Here is a 22,196-nt window from a genome sequence, read left to right on the forward strand (position 1 = left end):
CGACGACTGTAAAGGGACCGTAATGTTTTTTTTTTTCATGATTGGGTGCTTTCTAAGCCAATGGAACCCATAGTCTGAATGGCATAAAAACCCATACTCTGAACGCCGCTACGCAGAGGGAGTGGCAACAGAAGCTAATGCTTTGAGCTAACTGGAGCCAGAGGAAAGCTCAGTCGGAAACTAACGAAATCGGGGCGCTACAAGAGCTCGTTGTACCCGTCAGTTATGACTGAGTCATTCTTGTTCTGTTTTCTTTACTCCATTGACCCGGCAGCGTAAGACATCCCACTGCGTCGGGCTCCCAAACTGCTTCCGCTGTTAAGTTTGAAACGCACATGAACCTGGATTAGAGGGTATTTACGTTGCATCGAATCAGCTTTTATATATGATTGTACTGCCCCCCCCCCCCTACTCTCCTCTAAGCCTCAGCTTGATAGTCGGGCTGTAGAAATGTGCTAAAAGCTGTGATAAGTCCTATACTGATACTGATACCTATACTCCTGCACTAGGGCCTCCCACTTCCCTAGTTCCAGCTCAGACGAGGCCAGGCCGGGTCAGGCCAGGCCAGGCCAGCTTTAGTCAAAGCTGGGGAGGGGTGTAAACCACTGGGGAGGGACCCAAGGTTGAGTCGCTGACCAATTTTTATGGGTGCCTTTTTATTTTTAGTTTCCTACATTCAAAACATTTTTTCTATGAACTTTACCCCAAAAAGCTAAAATGTTCATGAATTTCAAAGAAATATCTAAGAAATTCCCTAAATTAGAAAACAAATGTTAAAGAAGTAATGAAAATAGCTGGAAAAAGTACAAAACTCACTCCATCTTTAAGTCCCTTGCTGTTTGAACGCAAGGTGAGCGAGTCGAGGGGGAGGCACCTGAAGCAAGTTTAGCCCATTTAGACCTGAAAGACGCATCTGTGCCACCTTAGCTCTTCCTTCCTTGCGCCAACTTAACTTTACAGCCTACAAGCTAACTTTGCAGATCTACAAGCTAACTTTGCAGATCTACAAGCTCATAGCACGGCACTGAGTGCCGCACTATGAGCTTTCTGCTAAAATCGTGAAAACATGGGCAAATCTTTTAATATATTATTCCATCACAGCAAACGTTTATTAACTCATATCTTTGCTTCTGGGGGGGTCCCTGCGGCCGGATACATGTACATATTAATAATTGAGACATTGCCAAAGCATTTCCGGGGGTCCAAAGACGTTGAGAACCCCTGATTTAGAAGACTTTAGTTTTTATCACAGCAGATGAAACGCTGTGAGGGGTCTGTGGTGATCCAGGAGGCACAGAGGATAGAGATGATGGCTCCGCTGGGCCTGCTGCTTCTGGTGGAATGCTCTGTTCACTAGCTGACCTTATTAGCAGGGCCCCCCAAGGGGCCCCCCCAAGGGGCCCACGAGCCGCTGAGGCACCTACCTGCCACGCTCTGCCTAGTTAAAACTTAAGCTAGTTATAGCGTAAATGGCTTTTACGCCGCTATTTAAGCAAGCCTTTTGGCAGCATTAAGTCCTAGGAGGAGTAGAAATAACTATTAACACGTTCCCGTAACAACGTAAATAAAGCTTTTGTCTGGCCACCCACCGATCCCGTAAATTACGTGATGAGGGTATTTATATTATTTAATCCATGTTTTGATCCGATCGAGTCGACAGCCAAGTCCCGTTAGCTGAATGAACTGTTCTTTGTTGTGAAGAGACGATACAAGTTTTACTTTCTTAGTGTAGAAACCGCTCGTTTTCATTGGACCCGCGAGCTATGACGTCATTTTATGCGACTATACATTATTTTAAGAACAGTCCACGCACTACTAGTTACGCTATGCCATAAACAGTCGTGGTGCAACACACTTTAGTAACCCACTAGTTTCAAACTAACTAGTAGTCACTAAGCCTCTAGTAAGGTCTTTACTCCACAACTTAAGACATAACTTACAGTATGTTCTGGTGGTGCAGCCCCCTGCAGGATTTATCCTCCAACAGTTTTATTGCAGTGATAATGGAAGCTGTCTGTGTACTGTACTAAAGTCCCCACTCCTCTCCTCCCCTCTCCTCTCCCTCTCCTGCCCCTCCCCTCTCCTCTACTCCCCCTCCACATCAGATAAGAGTTTTCCTCGGCCGGTGGTCACGCCCGAGAACCAGGTGGTGCTGAGGAACGAGGAGGCGGTCTTCCACTGCCAGTTCACGGCGGAGCCCCCGCCCACCCTGGAGTGGTACCATGACAACGAGCTGTTGGTCAACAAGTCCCGGTATGTGTGTGCACCCCCCACCCAGAGCCATATAGCTGAGAGAGAGTTGCACCATTGAGGGGTCAGAAAACAGCGCCCGAGTGCTGTTCATGCAGCCCTGAAGTGTGACAAGCTGGAGTTTGAAATACATTGTTTTCAACGAGGGCGGCGCAAAATCAGCATTTTAGGCATGTGTGCAACATGACAACTGTTGCTGTTGCCTGAGTCCAGTGCATTCTGCCAACTTCTGGTCCAGGACTTGTCACTCTTCGCCAATAGAAGTCAATGTAGAACTCTAGAAGACTAGATTGGACTGGCCCCGTGAAGTTGTCGTAACTCTGTCGTATTTCAATGGCTCTGCCCCCACCCAACCAGTGAGTGGTGGGGGCGACGCATTGTGAGCTTCTAGATTGGGTATTTTCAAATGGCCAAAATGTATATAGGGTTGAAGTATTTAATGTTTTGTAATAATAATCAAAACCTACAAAGTAACTAGTATCTAAAGTTGCCAAATAATTGCAGTTGAGTAAAAAGTAATATTTGCCTCTGAGCTGTAGTGGAGTAGAAGTAAAAGTACTGTAAATTGGAAATACTCACAAATACCTCAAAATTACAGTGCTTACATAAATGTACTTAGTTACTTTCCACCACAGCCTCACCTCTCTCTCTCTAGGTCTTCATCATCTGTTCTCTTGTATGACACTTTCTCCTGCTGTTCTACACACACACACACACACACACACACACACACACACGCGCGCGCACTTTGTTCAACTCATTCTCTCTTCCTTACTCCCTAATGTCAACTCACTTCTCTTCTACTTTCTCATATCTCTCTCTCCCTCTCTCTCTCTCTCTCTCTCTCTCTCTCTCTCTCTCTCTCTCTCTCTCTCTCTCCCGTACCTAACTATGTGTGTGTTGTGTGGCATATATTAATCCTCCTGAATGGTAAAACACTCTCTCTATGTCTATCTCTCTCTCTTTCTCCGTTATGTGTTTGCTATCACAGCTCACGCTGAGATGAATTTGAGGGGTAATGTTGCGCGCTGCAGAGGAATGTTATTCCTGGACCAAAGCACTGTTGTTGCTGTTGCACCACACGGCTATACATCACACGAAGGCGGCCTAGTCTCCCACCCTCCCTATGTCTGTTACTCTGTAGCTCTGCCTAGTCTCCCACCCTCCCTATGTCTGTTACTCTGTAGCTCTGCCTAGTCTCCCACCCTCCCTATGTCTGTTACTCTGTAGCTCTGCCTAGTCTCCCACCCTCCCTATGTCTGTTACTCTGTAGCTCTGCGTGGTTCTTGTACCGCTGAACCACCAAAACAAACAAGAAAATGACAGTCATAACTGCCAGGTGCTCTTGTAGCGGTCATTTTCGTCCGTTTCCGACGTACTTCTGTTGGTTCATTCACTGCGTTTTGTTATGACTTTCCTCTAACTCCAGTTAGCTCATAGCATTAGCTGCTGTTGCCACTCGCTCTGCGTTGCAGCGTTCAGAGTACGGGCTGTTATGCCGTTCAGACTCCCATTGGCTTAGGAGGCAGCCAATCGTGACTAGGTCGTGTTTAGAGTCGTCTTTACGGTCATCAGTAGTTGTGCGTGCAAATGTAGGCCAGGCTGCTTCGCATCTGGCAAAATAAACAAAACAAAGCAATGCAAGGCCATCATTCATCAAATGTAGAGGCCCTCATTTGTGGAATTCTCTGGATGCATCACTTAAGTCCTCATTATCCTTGCCAATATTCAAGAAACATTCTTATCTTATTTTTTCCTTACTGTAGTCTACATGATTTAGTTTTATGAGTTATCTATTCTTTTGTGTTTTGTTGTATTGTCTATTCTCCTCTCGTGCAGTTCTGTTTTTATTTCTTTATTGCACAGCTGCTACTTTTGTCAACTTGTATTTTTTTATTGAACTTTTAATCTGTTTAATGAATGACCTCTTCCATTAAGGAAAGGATTCCAAATAAGCCAGCTGGCTCCTTCCTTTCCTTGCACAGTATTTTGGTTCATTGATTTTGTATAACTAGGTGCTAAATAAATAAACTAAACTAAATCATCCTGCCACCATGTTGCACGTAAACACCTCATGCGAGCACAAGAAAATAGGCCATTTGTGTAAAGCCTCACCTTTCTTGAATGCAAGCCTGTTCGCTGTGGGGGAGGGCGGGCCAGGGGGGGTCCTCCTACACTACACAGCAAATGATCGGAGAGATTGTGTTCAGTGAGTTAGGGAAGGTGAAGGGAGTGTGTGAACATCAATACCCAGTCGCTTGTGTAATGAGCTTGTCAGACACAGGCGCTGTGTGACCCACCCCTGCTCCCCACAAACCCCCACCCCTGCCCCCCACATTGCAACACTAATGCTGAGTAAGCATTGCTGCTGCCGCGCCAGAATGGATAATAATGTGCGGTGCACACATGGGTACACACACACACACACGCATGCTCATACATACACGCACGCATGCACGCACGCACGCACTGCACACACATACACACACACACTACATTGGCCGCCTGTACGTCCATTCTTACACTCTAGTCTACACTCACAAGCAGTGGTGTAAAGTAACTAATGGCATTTACTTAACAGTTTGACTGCGGATCACGACATTCCCGACTTGTTTTCATTGTTTAATTCGCTGTTTTTGATCACTTTTAAGATACATGGTTTCCAGTGGACAGTAGGATACGTAGGAACGCTTTGCACGTGCGCGAGTGCGTGCCGGCCCATCTAGCCCTAGCAAGGCCCATCTAGGATTGCATTTCTGGCTGCGCCATAATTTACCAAGCATAATTTACTTAGATTACTTTAGGAATACCAGACCGCACTGTTCTGCCGGCTGTACGCCCGGGGCGAGTTGGTTAAGGGGCGAGTTGTTTTGTATTCTACTTAGTTACTGTTCACGGCATCTGGCCTATCTGGCCTCAGTGTAATGGCATTGGACAGTGGTGGAAAAGTACTCACATTTTGTACTTGAGTAAAAGTATCAATACTGCAGAACTGCACTATAGAAATACTCTGTTACAAGGTAAAGTTCTTAGTTGCTTTCAACTGGTGAGAGGCTGGTATGTGATACTATGTATCGTGTTTATTGATCTGGCCTCGGTGTGATGGCAATGGAACACGGCTGCCTGTCTGTGGGGGATTGTTTCTGCTTTGCACCTGTGCACTTCACACACACCCGCCAAGCAAAAACATTCTTTGATGTTGTCTTTAAGACACGTTGCTCGATGTGTGAACTTTGGGTGTGCTTTATGCTTCGGTAAAAAAAATAAAAGTGTCTTACAACAATGACGCTTTAATTACACTTGCAATGGTCCTTGACGGCTGCCGTTTTGACATGAAATAGCGGGGTAATGCAAAGGTTACCAATAAGGGTAATTAAGGTTCAGTTCCATTTAAAGGAAGGGTAAGTGATTTTCTGTGGTTAGAATAAGTGTTTAAAAGCTCTATATTGTGATAATTTGCTATAGAGCAGTGGTTTTCAACCCCTTTCATTTCAAGGCCCATTATTTATTCGGCTTTTGAGCCACGAACCACCATCTGATGACATTTAGCCTCTCAGACCCAAAACTAAACAATATTTTGTTGTCATTGGATAAGATTTTGTCTACAATTCCATGCTTTTGGCAAACATTTATGAAAAATAAATAAAAAATCTAAATTCTCTAATTGTGTAGACTTGCAGTAGACTTGTGTAGAATTGTGTAGATGTGTGTAGTAATGCAGATGTTTAACAATAATGTAACATTTCATTATTGTGTAACATTTAATTTTACTCTTTCAACAGTTAAAGATCTATAAGGGTCTATTTGGTTATCAACTCTCCATCATTTAGCTGGGGACCACCTGGAACCCTCAAGGACCACTGGTTGATAATCACTACTGTAGAGTGTTTGATCAGTAAGATGTCTCTCCAGCTTTTTATTAAACAGAAAATAAAATGCATTTTCAGAAACTTAAACTGGGATACTAATTTTATCCAATCATGATAGAGAACGCAGTCAGGATGCAGATGAATGTAGCAGAGCCTTTCCAGTGAGCCAATAGGCACAATGCAATAGCAGCACCCTGACTCTGTTTGACCAGAATGGAATTGTACAGAACTTTGATTGGCATCATTGGTAACGCCTGTATTTACCCTTAATATTTCATGTCAAAATGGCTGCTGTGAAAAAGGTCTATTGTTTTGGCTATAGGCAAGGGGGGGAAACATAACACACCTATCAGTGAGAGTTGTATGTCATAAGCAAAATTGATAAAACAAACCAAGCTTAAAGGATTCCTCTAGCTGTCAAAGCTACTTTTGCTGTGGTTAATTAAAGTACCGACGTCACTCATCGCTATGCCATGTGGTTGCTTTAGACTCCTGAGCCAACTAACGTTCCATAGAACAGTTAGCCATCGGTGGGTTGGAAACCTGCACGCATACACACGCACACGCTCTCACACACACACACACACACACACACACACACACGCTCTCACACACACACACACACACACACACACACACACACACACACACACACTACCAAAGCTCGTTACCCCCCTGCTGCGGTACACAGACAGAAGGGATACCACAGAAATATTCTCTTTCCTCAGGGCTTCCATCGCAGCACCAAACGGGGACCTTCATAAATCCCCTTTTTATTTTGGCCGACTCTGCTTAAGAAACACACGGCGTTCCCAAAATTCAGCATCCAGCAGTTGCCTGCCTAGTTTAGCTGTACTTATTCCTCTTGAGAGTCTGACCTCCATATTAATTTAGCCCATAGCGGGAACTACAGACGTGAAAATAATGAGTCTCTGGGTCATGACAGGCTGTTGATCTGCCCTGTCAGTCGTGTTGGGGCCTAGAGTTGTTGTTAGTGGATGGTGAGGCTGTCATCCTGTCTTAACCCATTTTTGTCGGGAACCCCTTTTGGTGTTTCAAGCATTATGTTATACTTTAGCTATTGGAAAATAGCAGATCTACAAGCTCATGCTACGAGCTTGTAGGTCTGCTATTTTTGAAAAATCGTGAAAATGTGGCACAAATCTTTGAATATATGTTTCAGAGCGAACATTTTTTACTGAAATATTTGCTCCTGGGGGGTCCCTGCCTGGAACTACATATTTTGAGATGGGGGTCCGTGGCCCAATAGAGATAATTCTGGGGGTCCTTGACATGAAAAAGGTTGAGCACCACTGACAGAAAAAGGATTTAAAAGCCTTTTTTTTTTTTGAATCGGCCTCAGTCCAAAATGGGTTAAATGCCAGACCTTAATTACTTCTGCTTTCTTTAGTCTGCAGCCTGCCAGGAGCTAGCCACCGCACTGGGCTTAGTAAAGCAACGGCCCCCATGAACTTAAAGATGGAGTGCTGTTCTGTTTTCTATGGAGTTAACATTACTCTAATAGACCCCCAGGGGTGGTTAGAAATCTCTGTGTATTTTTGGTTTCTTCCTGAATGCTGAAAGCCTTTTGAGTCAAAGGTCCCAATCGAAATACACTATAGTGACATCACAATATCATCCCCTCCCCCTTTATCATACAACAACAGCTGTGTGCACGGCTTCAGTTCACCACCCACCTGAAAACCAGGCATACTTAATGAACTGGTCAGTGTGGCCACATAAAAACATTATTTTAATGCTTTCTGTACACTTTATTTGAAAAAAAATCTTTCTCCTAGTATAATCATAGTACCTGATGATCATGTTTTATGGGAAGCGAAGGCCTGAGTCATCATCAGACCATTTTGTAGCATGTCTTACAATTTACAACAATTTGAAGTATGACATTGTTCACATGTAACAAACCATAACATATTAGCTTTATACAAAACAATCGTATCGGATAAATATTATATTTGCATGTGCAATTATGAAGTGTAATTTGGGCTTTAGTCTGCCTGAACCAGATGGCTTATGTTTACAGAACCAGGATGACTAAGATGGTGCCACATAAGGGGCACCACAAAATTATTATATATTTTGTTTTTCCCAGAGTTTTAGGGTGTGTACATAAAACCTATCCATCTGCCATGCTAAATAGGTAAAATAAAACTAGATGGTTTATAAATCACCCAAATGTGGCAGTGTGAATGTATCTGTTTGTGTAGGCAGCATCCACACTGTTAATGAGCTAAAGGACCATGCTGGTGGGCTGGCATGTTTAGCCCATTGACTTCACATTACTGCACAACATTTTCCAAAGCATGCCATATGGTTTGGTTGATTTCTGAGGAAGCCATTGGATTGCTTTCAGTACGGAATGAAAATCTACTTGCAGAGACTTGTAACTTGTTTGAGATGGCTTATCCCATACTCTAAACATCAGTGTGTGGTTTATCCTTCATCAAAATATTGTTGTCGTTTCATTTTAATGCATTTCACAGCTCAGATTGATTCGGCAAGCCTTGCCAAAATAGTGTTAGTGTCTGGAGATCAGATTGATTTACAAACCTACAAACTGGCCAAGGATGTTTGGCCAACAACATTGACTCAATTATTCAGTTAAGTTTTAATGACAATGCTGGATGAAATGTAAACAAGCATGAAAACATAATTAACCCATAAATAGTTCACATACAGTAATTATGTTCATGTGTGATATACATGGCTGTGAATCGACAATCAAATGGAACCACATGGACGAGTCGAGTAGGTCCATTTGGTTCCATTTGTTCAGTCTCAGAGTTAAGGGGGTCCTAGCAAATAAAACATGTTGTGAACCACTAGTACTAGTATACTTCTAATATGATATAGTGTTATAGTAAATAAGTGTCATACATATTCTGAAAGAAAATCTGGGGACAATAAGACATTCAGTAATTGGGTCTTATGATGAAAATAAGAACATTATTACCGGTAATGGTGCGTAAAAAAGAAAATCTAAAACTTGCCACGGACAAGACCAAGTAGTCTTTGCCACGGACACATGGATGACCCTGTTGGTTCTTCAGTGAGCGTTTTGAGTAACTCTGTCTGTTCTCCTGTCCCCCACAGAGTGGTGCTGTACTGTAACTGTCTGTTCTCCTGTCCCCCACAGAGTGGTGCTGTACTGTAACTGTCTGTTCTCCTGTCCCCCACAGAGTGGTGCTGTACTGTAACTGTCTGTTCTCCTGTCCCCCACAGAGTGGTGCTGTACTGTAACTGTCTGTTCTCCTGTCCCCCACAGAGTGGTGCTGTACTGTAACTCTGTCTGTTCTCCTGTCCCCCACAGAGTGGTGCTGTACTGTAACTCTGTCTGTTCTCCTGTCCCCCACAGAGTGGTGCTGTACTGTAACTCTGTCTGTTCTCCTGTCCCCCACAGAGTGGTGCTGTACTGTAACTCTGTCTGTTCTCCTGTCCCCCACAGAGTGGTGCTGTACTGTAACTCTGTCTGTTCTCCTGTCCCACACAGAGTGGTGCTGTACTGTAACTCTGTCTGTTCTCCTGTCCCCCACAGAGTGGTGCTGTACTCTAACGGAACGCTGCACATCACCCAGGTCAAGCCCAGAAACACGGGGGTCTACAAGTGTGTGGGCCGTGGTCCCAGAGGTCCTGATGTCACTCTGGAGGCTTCCATTATCATAGCAGGTGAACACAACACACACACACACACACACACACACACACACACAGAGTTATCGAACTGGCGACAGATAAATGGCTTGCCTCACTGGAACCTGAGTTTAAGAGGGTAATGGGTTAATGTCAGCCCCTCACAGCTCCACTGCACTTCTCATTCTTTATTCTCATTCCTCACCTCCTCTCAGTCTTCTGCTAAAGCCCAGAGCACACCAATGGGTCGAGAGAGACGCAAAAAAACGTCGGCGCATGGTTGTGCTTGTCGACCCAAGTGATTGAATTGGTTAAATTCAATGGTCAACTACATCTACATGTGTCTACTCGCAACCGTTTGGTTGCAAGGAGTTGCATGGCGACTCCTCACCCCCCCACCCTCCACTCTCCTCATCCACTCTCCCCTTTTCCTCTGTTAGCTCTTTCCTCCTCTGTTCCTGAATGTCCCGTCTTCCTCACTCAACAGCTGTTTGCGGCTACCAGCTGCTCTTTTATTAGAATGTGTTGACATTGGACACGTTAGCCAAACAAATCAGTGTTCAGGTGCAGGTTGCAAAGAAAGTCAACACAATAGTGATGTAATTACCTACCAGTGTTGGGCAATATTACTCAAGAGAGTAATATGTTATTACGTTATTATGTTATTATGTTATTAGTAAGGAGTAATATGTTATTACATATTACTCCTTACAAAAGTAATAATATATTACTTATTACTTGGAATCAAGATTAATATATTACTACATACATATTATATTACATATCACTTTTTCCCCCTCCACCCAAAAGAAACGGATGTACAACACAATATGTTTAGCCAGCCTCTTTTAGAACTGAATACATTTGTTTTGCATAATAATAATATTAAGAGTCACCAATCAGCCAAAAAGGCTATACAATAAAGCAGCAATCTCTCTTGACCTTTTTTAATTAAATATTTTCATATTCAAATCCTGAGTAATGTGTAATATGTGCTATAATATGGTGTAATATTACTTTTTGGCAGAGTAATACCTGGCTTACACTACTCGTTACTGGGTAAAGTAACATTACAGTAATATTACTGCCCAACACTAATTTCCTACCAAATTATGATCACATTTTCATTAAATCATCGAAAATGTAAAAAAATTAAATAAAACAGTGCCACACTCTAATTTTAGCTTAACACTGAGCAAAGTTTCATGCAAAGGTTTGTAGTTGGTATTGCTTTGGCTTGGGTCTGTGGCTCTGCGCACTCACACGCGCGCATGCAGACGCACCATGCACACACGCATTCACACACACAGCATACACGTTATAATACTGTATGCATCATACACGTCATGTTGTGTTGACTGTACATGATTATATGTTGCTGAAACATCCAGTTAAACGCGCATCAACAAGCTAATTATCTGCAAATCAAACACGAGTATCTACACTCGAGTGCCTTTCTTTCCCCTTTCCCAAAGACAAACAAAAGCTACTTTGTGAAGGTCACGGTTTTCTCATCTCTCTGTCTCTCAATTTAACAACCGAGGGAGCATCTGAAAATGCATGTATGTGCATGTTTTTATAATATTTTGAGTAAGCTTAGGATAGGTATTTCAGCTCTCGGTGTACATGGTGTCCTCCAAACAGCTCGTTTCGCTCTGCTGAAGTCCCCCCATTTCCCCAAGGCTTGGGATTAACGTGGTACTGTATCCTGCCGTTTTAACCCACTGAGCTAGGGGATCTCTTCAAATACCTTAATTCACCTAATCTGTTGTTAATCCCCCCGGGCATTATCAGGGGGGAGGGATTGTGTCACTGTAGAGTTTCGTGCTTTTTGAGACAAGTTTAAACAGTCTAAGCCTTTTCTCTCTCTTGGCCTTCCCAGATCCAGCTCTTTCTCTCTTCTTTCATCCGCTGAAAAAGGCCTACTTTTCTGGGATTAATTGATTTGGATCTCGGGCTCATAAAAAGGTCATCGACCTTGTTTCAGAGGCACGTTGGCCAGTAAAGCCTTAATGGCTTCCATTTGTGAGCCACGCACGCACACACACACGCACACGCACACACGCATGCACACGCACACACACGCACACACACACATACATTATTGTACTATACTGTAGTGTAGTAGAGAAATCTTAAGGTCCTACTCCTTACACACCGGAGGCTTTATTCAAAGTGTTGTTAGTCACCCCACTCAGGCCTTGGCTTAATGCCCACGTCTCCCACTTATATACTGAAACACTGCCATTTGTGTGTATGGGGGGGAAAGAACATGTGTGGATAATTACTTTTTATCAAATAAGAAAATTAACTCCATTATTGCTCGCTAGGTGGTAGCATGAGCGCACCAAACCTGTGCCCCTCTCACTCTACGACCCTTGGTTCATGTGGGGGCTGTTGTTGTTGTGAGCACATTGACCGTTAGCCCATACCCCTTATCTCTCATCCTAAACAGTTACATGTCCTTAGCGATGCGAGACAAATTCACAAATGATTCACGATCGTCGGGATGTGTGACAGCTCACCATGGACAGTGCTCGAAGCTTTAGAGATACACGTCTTTGAAAACCCTGTTGTAATGGAGCTGGATTTAAAAATCCCATAGCTGGTGAGGCTCTCCATAGCAACAGGAGAAATACTAAAAGGTAAATTGACGGTCGCCGCTTTCATAATAGTATACGGTTGTCTACGAACATGTACGTAGGTGGCACCTTAAGTACCCGATATTTTTCCGACCAATCGCAACACAGAGAATGTAAACTGATTTGTAAAGCATCAACGCGATTTCCTTGAACGGTACTTCGCCAAAATCCTCCCAAAAATGATAGCGTGTACCCAGCGTAGTGCCTTGGTACACATCAGGAGTCTTTGCTCTAACAAGCCAGGAGGAATGAACTCTAAGGATGCTTACGGCGGTTACTCATGGAATCCTAAATTGTGACGCTTCATTTCCTTGGAAGGCATGCTTTTTTATGATTAGCAGATGTAAAGAAGCCAAACTCTATTTTAAATTGTTAAATCCCCCCCTAAATGCCATTGTTTATCCTTCCAACTTGTCTATCTACCTATTCGCACTTTCTTTCTTTTTCTCCCGCTGCAACGTTTTGTGAGCTTGTAGGTTGGCTATTTTCGGTCATTAGTTATTTTAAGATAATCAAACCAGTAATAGAATACAAGTTTAGAAGCATCTTCCAGAAACACGAATGGTCTCGGAAATGTCACAATTTCTTCGGGCTGGTTCAGCCCTAAAACATCATCACTACATTTTTCAGTCTTGGAGATTTAATTTATTTTTGCTTTATTCCATGCCTACCTACCCACAGAGATAGACGACATGGTGCCCAAGCTGTCATGTTTATTCCATACCTACCTACCCACAGAGATAGACGACATGGTGCCCAAGCTGTCATGTTTATTTCATGCCTACCTACCCACAGAGATAGACGACATGGTGCCCAAGCTGTCATGTTTATTCCATACCTACCTACCCACAGAGATAGACGACATGGTGCCCAAGCTGTCATGTTTATTTCATGCCTACCTACCCACAGAGATAGACGACATGGTGCCCAAGCTGTCCAAGGTGTTCACTTTATCCCATGCCTACTGTACCTACCCACAGAGATAGACGACATGGTGCCCAAGCTGTCCAAGGTGTTCACTTTATCCCATGCCTACTGTACCTACCCACAGAGATAGACGACATGGTGCCCAAGCTGTCCAAGGTGTTCACTTTATCCCATGCCTACTGTACCTACCCACAGAGATAGACGACATGGTGCCCATGCTGTCCAAGGTGTTCACTTTATCCCATGCCTACTGTACCTACCCACAGAGATAGACGAAATGGTGACCAAGCTGTCCAAGGTGTTCACGGCGGACACGCTGCAGCGCGTGGCGTGTCGCGCGCCGCGCGGCCAGCCCCGTCCCGAGGTGTGGTGGGAGAGGGGCGGCCAGCGCGTCCCGTCCGAGGGCCGGGTCCACCAGGAGGGCCTGGAGCTGGTCTTCAGCCCCACCGAGGAGGGCGACTCGGGGGTCTACACCTGCGTGGCCGAGAACAAGGCCGGACGCCGGACCCAGGAGGTGACGTTCACCATCGCCAGTGAGTGACACACGCACACACACACACACACACACACACGACACACACACGACACACACACACACGACACACACACACACGACACACCCGGACGGAAGGGATTATTCTATTTCGGACAGTGGTGGGGAAAAAAGTACTGAAATGTAATAATGATCAAAATGTACAAAGTAACTAGTAACTACAGTTACAGCTACAATACAATACAATACAAAGTACAATATTTGCTTCTGAATTGTAGTGGGAGTAGAAGTAAAAATACAGAAAATGTTACATACTCAAGTAATGTACAAATAATCAAAATTGTAGTACAGTAATTAAGTAAATGCAGTTAGTTACTTTGGACCACTGATTTCGGTTTAACGGTGCACGCAAGTATCTTTTTGTTTCATAAACACACAAATTTACCTCATTAAAATCATTAAAACGTTAAAATCATATTGAATCTGCAAAGATTTTGAGCAACTTCTGTGGCATACAGACTAGAGTCTGTGCTTTAAATACCCATAGTCTCCATTTAAAAACCCTGTCGCCTCACATCTGTTAGACGTTTTAATCAGTCACTACCTATTATATTGACACGGGGAAAATGCAACACCATATGCAAAAACTTAGCACTCCAAAACAAAGACAAGGATCTTTATTGTTACTTGTTTTGGGTGGTAGCTTCTCCCTGCTTAGAGCCATTGCCAAGTTTAAATCTTTTCCTCTCTTCTTAAGACACAGAGATTGTTTGCATGCCTCCATTTCCTCCTGTATTGATTACTGTAATTGCCTTTGCATGGGAGTCAGCCATCTCTATCTCAGCTGCAGTTGCTCTGCTCCTAACTGGCCTGAGGAGGAGGAAAATACTCTACTGGCCTCTTTTCACTGCTTACCTGTTTTAATACAGAAGTAGTTTAAAGTTTTGGCTCTCCCAGGGAGCGCTCACTTCCGCGGTGCGGGGCTTAGGAGGCAGCCAATCGTGACTAGGTCACTACTACGTGATTGGCTACAGGAGTTTCAGACTATACCATTGGCTTAGGTGGCAGTCAATCATGACTAGGTCGATATTAAAAAACGGGCCTGTTATATGTTAGGTTTCACCTGACCAAAACCTCACACCAATGTGAAGTGAGCGGTGGCTTTGGAGTCAAGCACAGTTGTTGACTTAATAGGGTATAACGCAAAAACATACATACCGTACTCAGACATACGGACATACATACATACATTGCCGTACTCAGACATACGGACATACATATGGAAACCCATAGCTGTGCATAGGAGACGGTGTGCCACCGCTCAAAAAAACGTCTTGGTTTAACATGTTAACTACCTATATTGTACCTTTTGACCACTTAGATCCACTACTAACCAGTTACTTCTGTCTACTCCACAGCCCCAAGGCTTTGAAATAAGTTACCCCTTTGCATTCCGTCTTCGTTCCCCTTCCATCATCGTTGACACTTTTAATCCCATCCTAAACACTTCAACCCTCTAGCCTTACTGAAACGGACTTGACTTTCAACTGTACTCGGATCACTTTTTTTTCATCGACATTCAACATAAAGTGATTTTTTTTACTTTTATTTATTGTATAGCACTCTGGTCAACACTTTAAAAATAACACTGTGTGTGTGTGTGTGTGTGTGTGTGTGTGTGTGTGTGTGTGTGTGTGTGTGTGTGTGTGTGTGTGTGTGTGTGTGTGTGTGTGTGTGTGTGTCCACAGCGGCCCCAGTGTGGGTGATGAAGCCCATGGACAGCCAGCTAGAGGAGGGTAAACCAGGCTACCTTCACTGCCACGCTCAGGCTAACCCCGAACCTGAGGTCACCTGGTTCAGGAATAACATCATGATCACGCCAGAGGTCAGCCCCACACACACACACACACCTTATTGCACTGATTCATTTTTGTGTCCCTTAATTTTTTCTTTTCTACATTTTGTTTTTAATTATCATTCATTAAAACATCATCTAAACATCAAAGCATTCCCCAAAAAATGAAAGTTGTCATGAATTAAGAATTATGTTTTTTTTTCAGTAATTTCATGAAGAAATAAAATAAAAATGAAAGGAAATTCCATAAATTAGAAAACACAAGTAGTAGGGAAAATAGCCGATCTGCAAGCTCACAACGTTGTGCGCTAGTAGATCTACTATTTTCACTAGTTTGGGTCCTGGGCGAATGTCTCATTTCTATTTTGGGTATCAAGCTGAAAGGTTTGGGAGTTTGGGAGTCTGAAAAGTTTCCCTTATCTCTTATTTCTCCCTCTCTCTCTTTCCGTTGCCTGGAACCAGGACTCTCGTTTTAAGCTCTTCCCCAACGGCACCCTGCGCATCAACAACGTGGAGGTGTACGACGGACAGGTGTACGGCTGTGAGACCAAGACCGAGGGTGGCCGACTGTCCGGACAGGCCAGAGTCGGGGTCCTCGGTAAGGCCTGGAGGTTTAGCATGCAAATCAATCGTCAGGTTGCATGTGATTTAACCCATTTAGACCTGAGGTCGATTCTACAAATGCCTTCTAAATCCTGATAGGTTTCTGAAAAACCTATGTTTCTATGTCAGTGGTTCTCAAGGTTTTTCATGTCAAGCACCCCAAATATTATATGAATTTGGCCGCCGACACCAATCTGAAAATATTGTTCTATTGTTGTACTCGAAGTCTGTAAAGGTGTTCAGACTTGGAGTATGCGTGGCTGTGGCACAGCACTTTATTCCAAACTTAGCAGAGGCATGCGTGGTGTCGAGCATCAAATGGTCCTTTGTGTAGTTTGAATAACCACACACTGCAGTAGACTCCTGCATGTTAAATGATTAGGGGTGAAACGATAATGTAACTGCATCGAATATAAATATGAATCATCAACCATGTATCGTGATGCGTATCGTATCGCTGTTAAAATCGAGCGTTACACCCCTATAAATGATGTAACCCAAAAAGTGTATAAATTAGTGACTGAGGAGTTGAACCGTTTATGCATGTCTTTCACACGTGTCTATTCCCCAATCCCCAGGACAGAGAAGTTCTTTGTTTTGTCTCTTTTGGGACACCCACCGAGGCATTAAATCTGCGCCATGCAGGTGGCCTTATCAGATCCTTAATGTGAACACTATCTCTGTGTTAAGTTGCTATCTACACTGCTCTACACTATGCAATCTGCCGTGATGGATGATGGGCTGACATGACACTTATTTTGTCTGGCCAATCTCCATTGTTTATATGATCAGAGTTCCTGATAGGCCGCCGTTGCTTCTTGACTCGGATCCTACGTGCGCGCACACGATCCACAAGTCTCCCACAATGTGTCTGAGCACGACTCCAGTGAGCACAGAGAGAGTGTCACTCATTTGTGTACTGGAGTGCGAGGGTTGCACAAGATGGTGGTAACCCCGCCACCCCCACCTCTCCTGTGCTTTCTGTGTTGTTAATTAATCGTGTGTTTTCACTGTGTGTGTGTGTGCGTGTGTGTACAGAGAAGCTAAAGTTCACTCCGACCCCCCAGCCGGCACAGTGTCTGGAGCTGGATAAAGAGATCAACATCCAGTGCTCGGCTACAGGCAGAGAGAGACCTACCATCCGCTGGACCAAAGCAGGTGTGTGTGCTTCTACTGCCACCTCTCTGATGGAGAGTCGCAGTCCCGCCCCCTTTCATGACAACGACAGGCCCAGGAAATAATTAGAAAGACAGAAAAAAAGGGCAGGGTACAACACTTTAGTTTTCCTTCTTTGTAATAATTTGTTCGGCCCAAAATATTGTGTTTGTTGTCATGATTTGTCACGATCAGAGTAGGGTTTGTTCGAGGCTTAAAAATCTTTAAATAAATACTTTTTGAAATGTCAATCGGAAAAATGCATGGGGAATTATTTCCTGGGCCTGTTGCCGTCACGAAAGGGGGCGGGACTGCAACAAACTGTGTGGCCCACTGTTTCACTGCACCTCTCTAATAGAGCCACTGTGTAGCCACTGTTTCACTGCACCTCTCTAATAGAGCCACTGTGTAGCCACTGTTTCACTGCACCTCTCTAATAGAGCCACTGTGTAGCCACTGTTTCACTGCACCTCTCTAATAGAGCCACTGTGTAGCCACTGTTTCACTGCACCTCTCTAATAGAGCCACTGTGTAGCCACTGTTTCACTGCACCTCTAATAGAGCCACAGTGTAGCCACTGTTTCACTGCACCTCTAATAGAGCCACAGTGTAGCCACTGTTTCACTGCACCTCTCTAATAGAGCCACTGTGTAGCCACTGTTTCACTGCACCTCTAATAGAGCCACAGTGTAGCCACTGTTTCACTGCACCTCTAATAGAGCCACTGTGTAGCCACTGTTTCACTGCACCTCTAATAGAGCCACTGTGTAGCCACTGTTTCACTGCACCTCTAATAGAGCCACAGTGTAGCCACTGTTTCACTGCACCTCTCTAATAGAGCCACAGTGTAGCCACTGTTTTACTGCACCTCTCTAATAGAGCCACTGTGTAGCCACTGTTTCACTGCACCTCTAATAGAGCCACTGTGTAGCCACTGTTTCACTGCACCTCTAATAGAGCCACAGTGTAGCCACTGTTTCACTGCACCTCTCTAATAGAGCCACTGTGTAGCCACTGTTTTACTGCACCTCTCTAATAGAGCCACAAATGGGTCCGGGACCCATTTGTGGGGTCACAGACTCAATTGTACCCGTCCAAACATTTTTTACCCCTGACTGTTAGCCCAAAGCCTAATTTAAAAGCCGATCCTCCCTCTCCCATGTCTATAATATAGACATGGGAAAAAACTGCATTTCGAAAGAGCTACTTTAGTCAGAAGAATATTATTCTTCTGACTAAAGTAGCTCTTTCGAAATGCAGTTTTTTCCTCCCGTCTCCAGACTCTACTCGGTAGTACTCAACAGTGCTAAATCCTATTTGTACGAGGACATAATAAAGAGACATGCTCAGAATATGTAGCAGGCCGTGAGATGGGTTTATCGTCCTGGATCATGATTGCCTTCATTTGCATATGGGCTGTGTGAGGGGCCCCTACACTTAATCCCTCCATGCAGTGTTTCACTCCGCCACTGGTGTAAAGTAACTAAGTACATTTACTTAAGTACAATTTTGAGGTATTTGTACTTTACTTGAGTAATTTCAATTTCCAGTACTTTTACTTCTGTCCCGCTACATGTCGGAGACAATTATTGTACTTTTACTGCACTACATTTATTTGAAAACTTTAGTTATTTGATTATTATTACAAAACATACATTAACCACTTCAGCCTATATGCCTTTGAGTACATTCCGTTGCCAATACTTTTGTACTTTCACTCATGTACATTTTGAATTCCGGACTTGTTACTGGTAACAGAGCATTTCTACATTGCATGCATGTATTGATGCTTGTCAAACGAGTACTTTTTCTACCACTGTCTGGGCCTCTCTCTGTTGTTCTAACGCTGTGTTTGTGTCCCTCTGGTGCCCCCTGCCTGCAGACGGAGGGGAGCTGCCTCCAAGCGTGGAACAGAAGAATGGCCAGCTCCACTTCACCAAAGTCACCCGGAGTGATGCCGGCAACTACACCTGTATCGCCTCCAACAGCCTGCAGGGAGAGATCAGGTCCTTGGTCTCCCTCACTGTGGCAGGTAATAAAACAACTAGCCCTTCGCTAAATCCCACCCCAAAAAGCGATTGTCCAATGCCAATCCAAATAGTTTAGCAAATGTTGCTATGCAGATCAAGCTTTCGCCACCTCATACACTGTAGCTGTCAATGCTATTTTGCATGGCTGTGTTGTTGAACATATACGCGGCTTAACATCTGGAAAGTTACACGCCTGACCCACCCAGGAGATGGCAATAATACTAATGACCGTAGTATTACCGCGCAACATGAAAATTCCTGTCGGGTAGTCATTAAAAGTAGATTTCTCCCTCTGTCATTTCCTTGTATTTCTGGTTGACTATTTAAAATATATTTTGATGCTCTTGCTACTGAAATGATCGATTATTTATATGGAGAAATCCCGTCATTTCACATGCATCTCTATGGGGAGAAGCACAGCCTGCCCTGTCTCCTCGCTGCTAACGTGCATATTGGACAAGGACGGGTTGGGGAGGGAGTTCTATTTTCTCCTAATGGTGCATTGCTGCAGCTATCAATTGTTTTCTTTGGAACTTACTTTTTGGATCAATCGACTAATCGAGGAGCATTTTTAAATATATATAGGTTGACATTTTGTATATGTAAAATAATCAGTTAACCACCAGTGCGAAACCACTTAGTGCGAACATTGTGATCTTGCTATTTGGCTATTATTATTTTGTGTGCCTTTGTGTGTAAACGGCGCAGTGTTGGATTTGTCGACTAAAACTATGATTGTTCGCCGACTACCAAAAAAAGTTAGTCAGTGAAAAAACACTGACAAACTAAATAAAAACTAAGCTATGACGACTAAAACTAAGACTAAATATATTGACAATTTTGTCAACAAATAAAAACTAGACTAAAATGTTACGGAGGAACTTGTGGACAAGAGAACTTAAAGAGAAGTTTACTTGGAGTGCAACCAAATATAAAACTAGGCATTACGACGACATCAAGGCCCGCCAAAAAGCATTTTTGTCAACAAAATCAACTGTAGGTTTAGTCGACTAAAACCAGACTAACACTAAAAGCATTTCAGGTGACTAAAATGTGACTAAAGCCAAATGGAATTTTACAAAAAAAAAAAGACTGAAATTAATTAAAAGATTCCTGTCCTAAATCAACAGTGGAAATGGTGTGGGTGCATTGTGCAATCAATGCATAATACGTTTGTTTGTTTTGCTTTGTTTAGTGTACATCCACTTTAAGCTGGAGCCTGAGAACACCTCGGTGTACCTGGGCCACACGGCCATCCTCCACTGCCAGGCCACGGGTGACCCTGAGCCTCACGTCACGTGGATGGTCAAAGACAAGGTGCTGGACTCCAACAAAAACCGCAGGTAAGGACATCATGTGTGCATTTGTTTGATGATCAACCCATTTAGGACGGGAACGAACGCGTCTGTGCCGCTTTTAGCGTTTAGCCACTTTACCCATCGTTTAAAACTTTTTAGCTGTTGAAAAATAGGAGATCGACGGGTGCCCACTGGCCTAGTGGTCCAGGCACATGCCACATATAGGCTTTGGCCTGATAGGCGTGTTCGATTCCCGTTCATGACGACCTTTGCTGCATGTCTCTCCCCTTCTCTCTCTCCCTCTTTCCTGTCTATCTTCACTTGATACTATCAATAAAGGCAGAAAAGCCCAAAACAAATCTTTTAAAATAAAATAAAATCAAAAGCACAGCGCTACGAGCTTGTAGATCTTCTATTTTTGAGGGGGGGGGGAATATTTTCAGATGGGGGTCGGCGGGCAATTACATATACCGGTAATTTCTGGGGTCCTTGACATGAAATATTCTGAGAATAGAAACATAGGTTTTTCAGATGATTTAGAAGACATTTGTAGTATCTGGTCTCAGTCCTAAAGGTTTTTGATTCCTAACTCAAAAATATTAGAATATTTCACGGGAAGGGACGATTTTCGCTGGGACATTATCATACGTTCTACTTTTGGTACTTTTAAGTACGACTTGATGCCAATACCTTTGTACATTTTGAATTCCGGACTTTTACTTGTAACAGAGTAGTTCTACACTGCAGTATTGATACTTTTACTTGTGAGGAAAACATGTGAGTACTTTTACTGAACGTTTCTCCCCTCCCATCTGTCCAGGTTCCAGAAGATGCCCAATGGCTCCCTGGTGATAAGTGATGTCACAACAGATGACACGGGCAGGTACACGTGTGTGGTAGGAAACAGCTGCAGCATCAAGGACACACAGGCACAGCTCTATGTAGTGGGTACGTCTGACACACATGCTGTGCACGCACACGCATGCTGTGCACGCACACACATGCTGTGCACGCACACACATGCTGTGCACGCACACACATGTTGTACACGCACACACATGCTGTACACGCACACACATGCTGTACACACACACACACACATGCTGTACACACACACACACATGCTGTACACACACACATGAGTGGCACAAACTGATAATATTTCTAATGTGATTAATCCATCCTAAAATCTTACGGCTAGGTCATGCTCATTTCAACACAGCTGGAGAGCCTATTTCAACCAATTGCTTGGTCAGAACAATTACCTGTATTAATATAAATATTTCATTCCACTTTGTTATTTTTTCTCCTCATATTTAGATGATACACTACTGAGTTCGGTAGCATTATGTAAGGAATATGGTATGCAAGGACACGCGTGCACACTTCCATGTGCACACACACACACCCACACACAAACAAA

General features: G+C 43.7%; 1 protein-coding gene across 3 annotated transcripts in view; it reads left to right on the forward strand.

The window, feature by feature from the left end:
• ptk7b (protein tyrosine kinase 7b) overlaps nucleotides 1–22,196 on the forward strand; it is a 111,469-nt gene that overhangs the window by 79,492 nt on the left and 9,781 nt on the right. Inside the window, exons 5-14 of one of the 3 annotated variants that reach the window (XM_080782189.1) lie at nucleotides 2,106–2,253; nucleotides 9,676–9,806; nucleotides 13,322–13,353; nucleotides 13,638–13,872; nucleotides 15,581–15,717; nucleotides 16,150–16,285; nucleotides 17,329–17,448; nucleotides 19,328–19,477; nucleotides 20,671–20,818; nucleotides 21,594–21,721. In XM_080782189.1, the coding sequence (XP_080638315.1) occupies nucleotides 2,106–2,253; nucleotides 9,676–9,806; nucleotides 13,322–13,353; nucleotides 13,638–13,872; nucleotides 15,581–15,717; nucleotides 16,150–16,285; nucleotides 17,329–17,448; nucleotides 19,328–19,477; nucleotides 20,671–20,818; nucleotides 21,594–21,721 (1,365 nt within the window). Of the gene's footprint in view, nucleotides 1–2,105; nucleotides 2,254–9,675; nucleotides 9,807–13,321; nucleotides 13,354–13,463; nucleotides 13,496–13,605; nucleotides 13,873–15,580; nucleotides 15,718–16,149; nucleotides 16,286–17,328; nucleotides 17,449–19,327; nucleotides 19,478–20,670; nucleotides 20,819–21,593; nucleotides 21,722–22,196 lie in introns of all 3 variants that reach the window. The other 2 variants (XM_080782190.1, XM_080782188.1) reach the window with 2 other exon arrangements.

This window comes from Protomyctophum bolini (genome assembly GCF_963924005.1).
Source record: "Protomyctophum bolini genome assembly, chromosome: 14".
Taxonomy (NCBI): Eukaryota; Metazoa; Chordata; class Actinopteri; order Myctophiformes; family Myctophidae; genus Protomyctophum; species Protomyctophum bolini.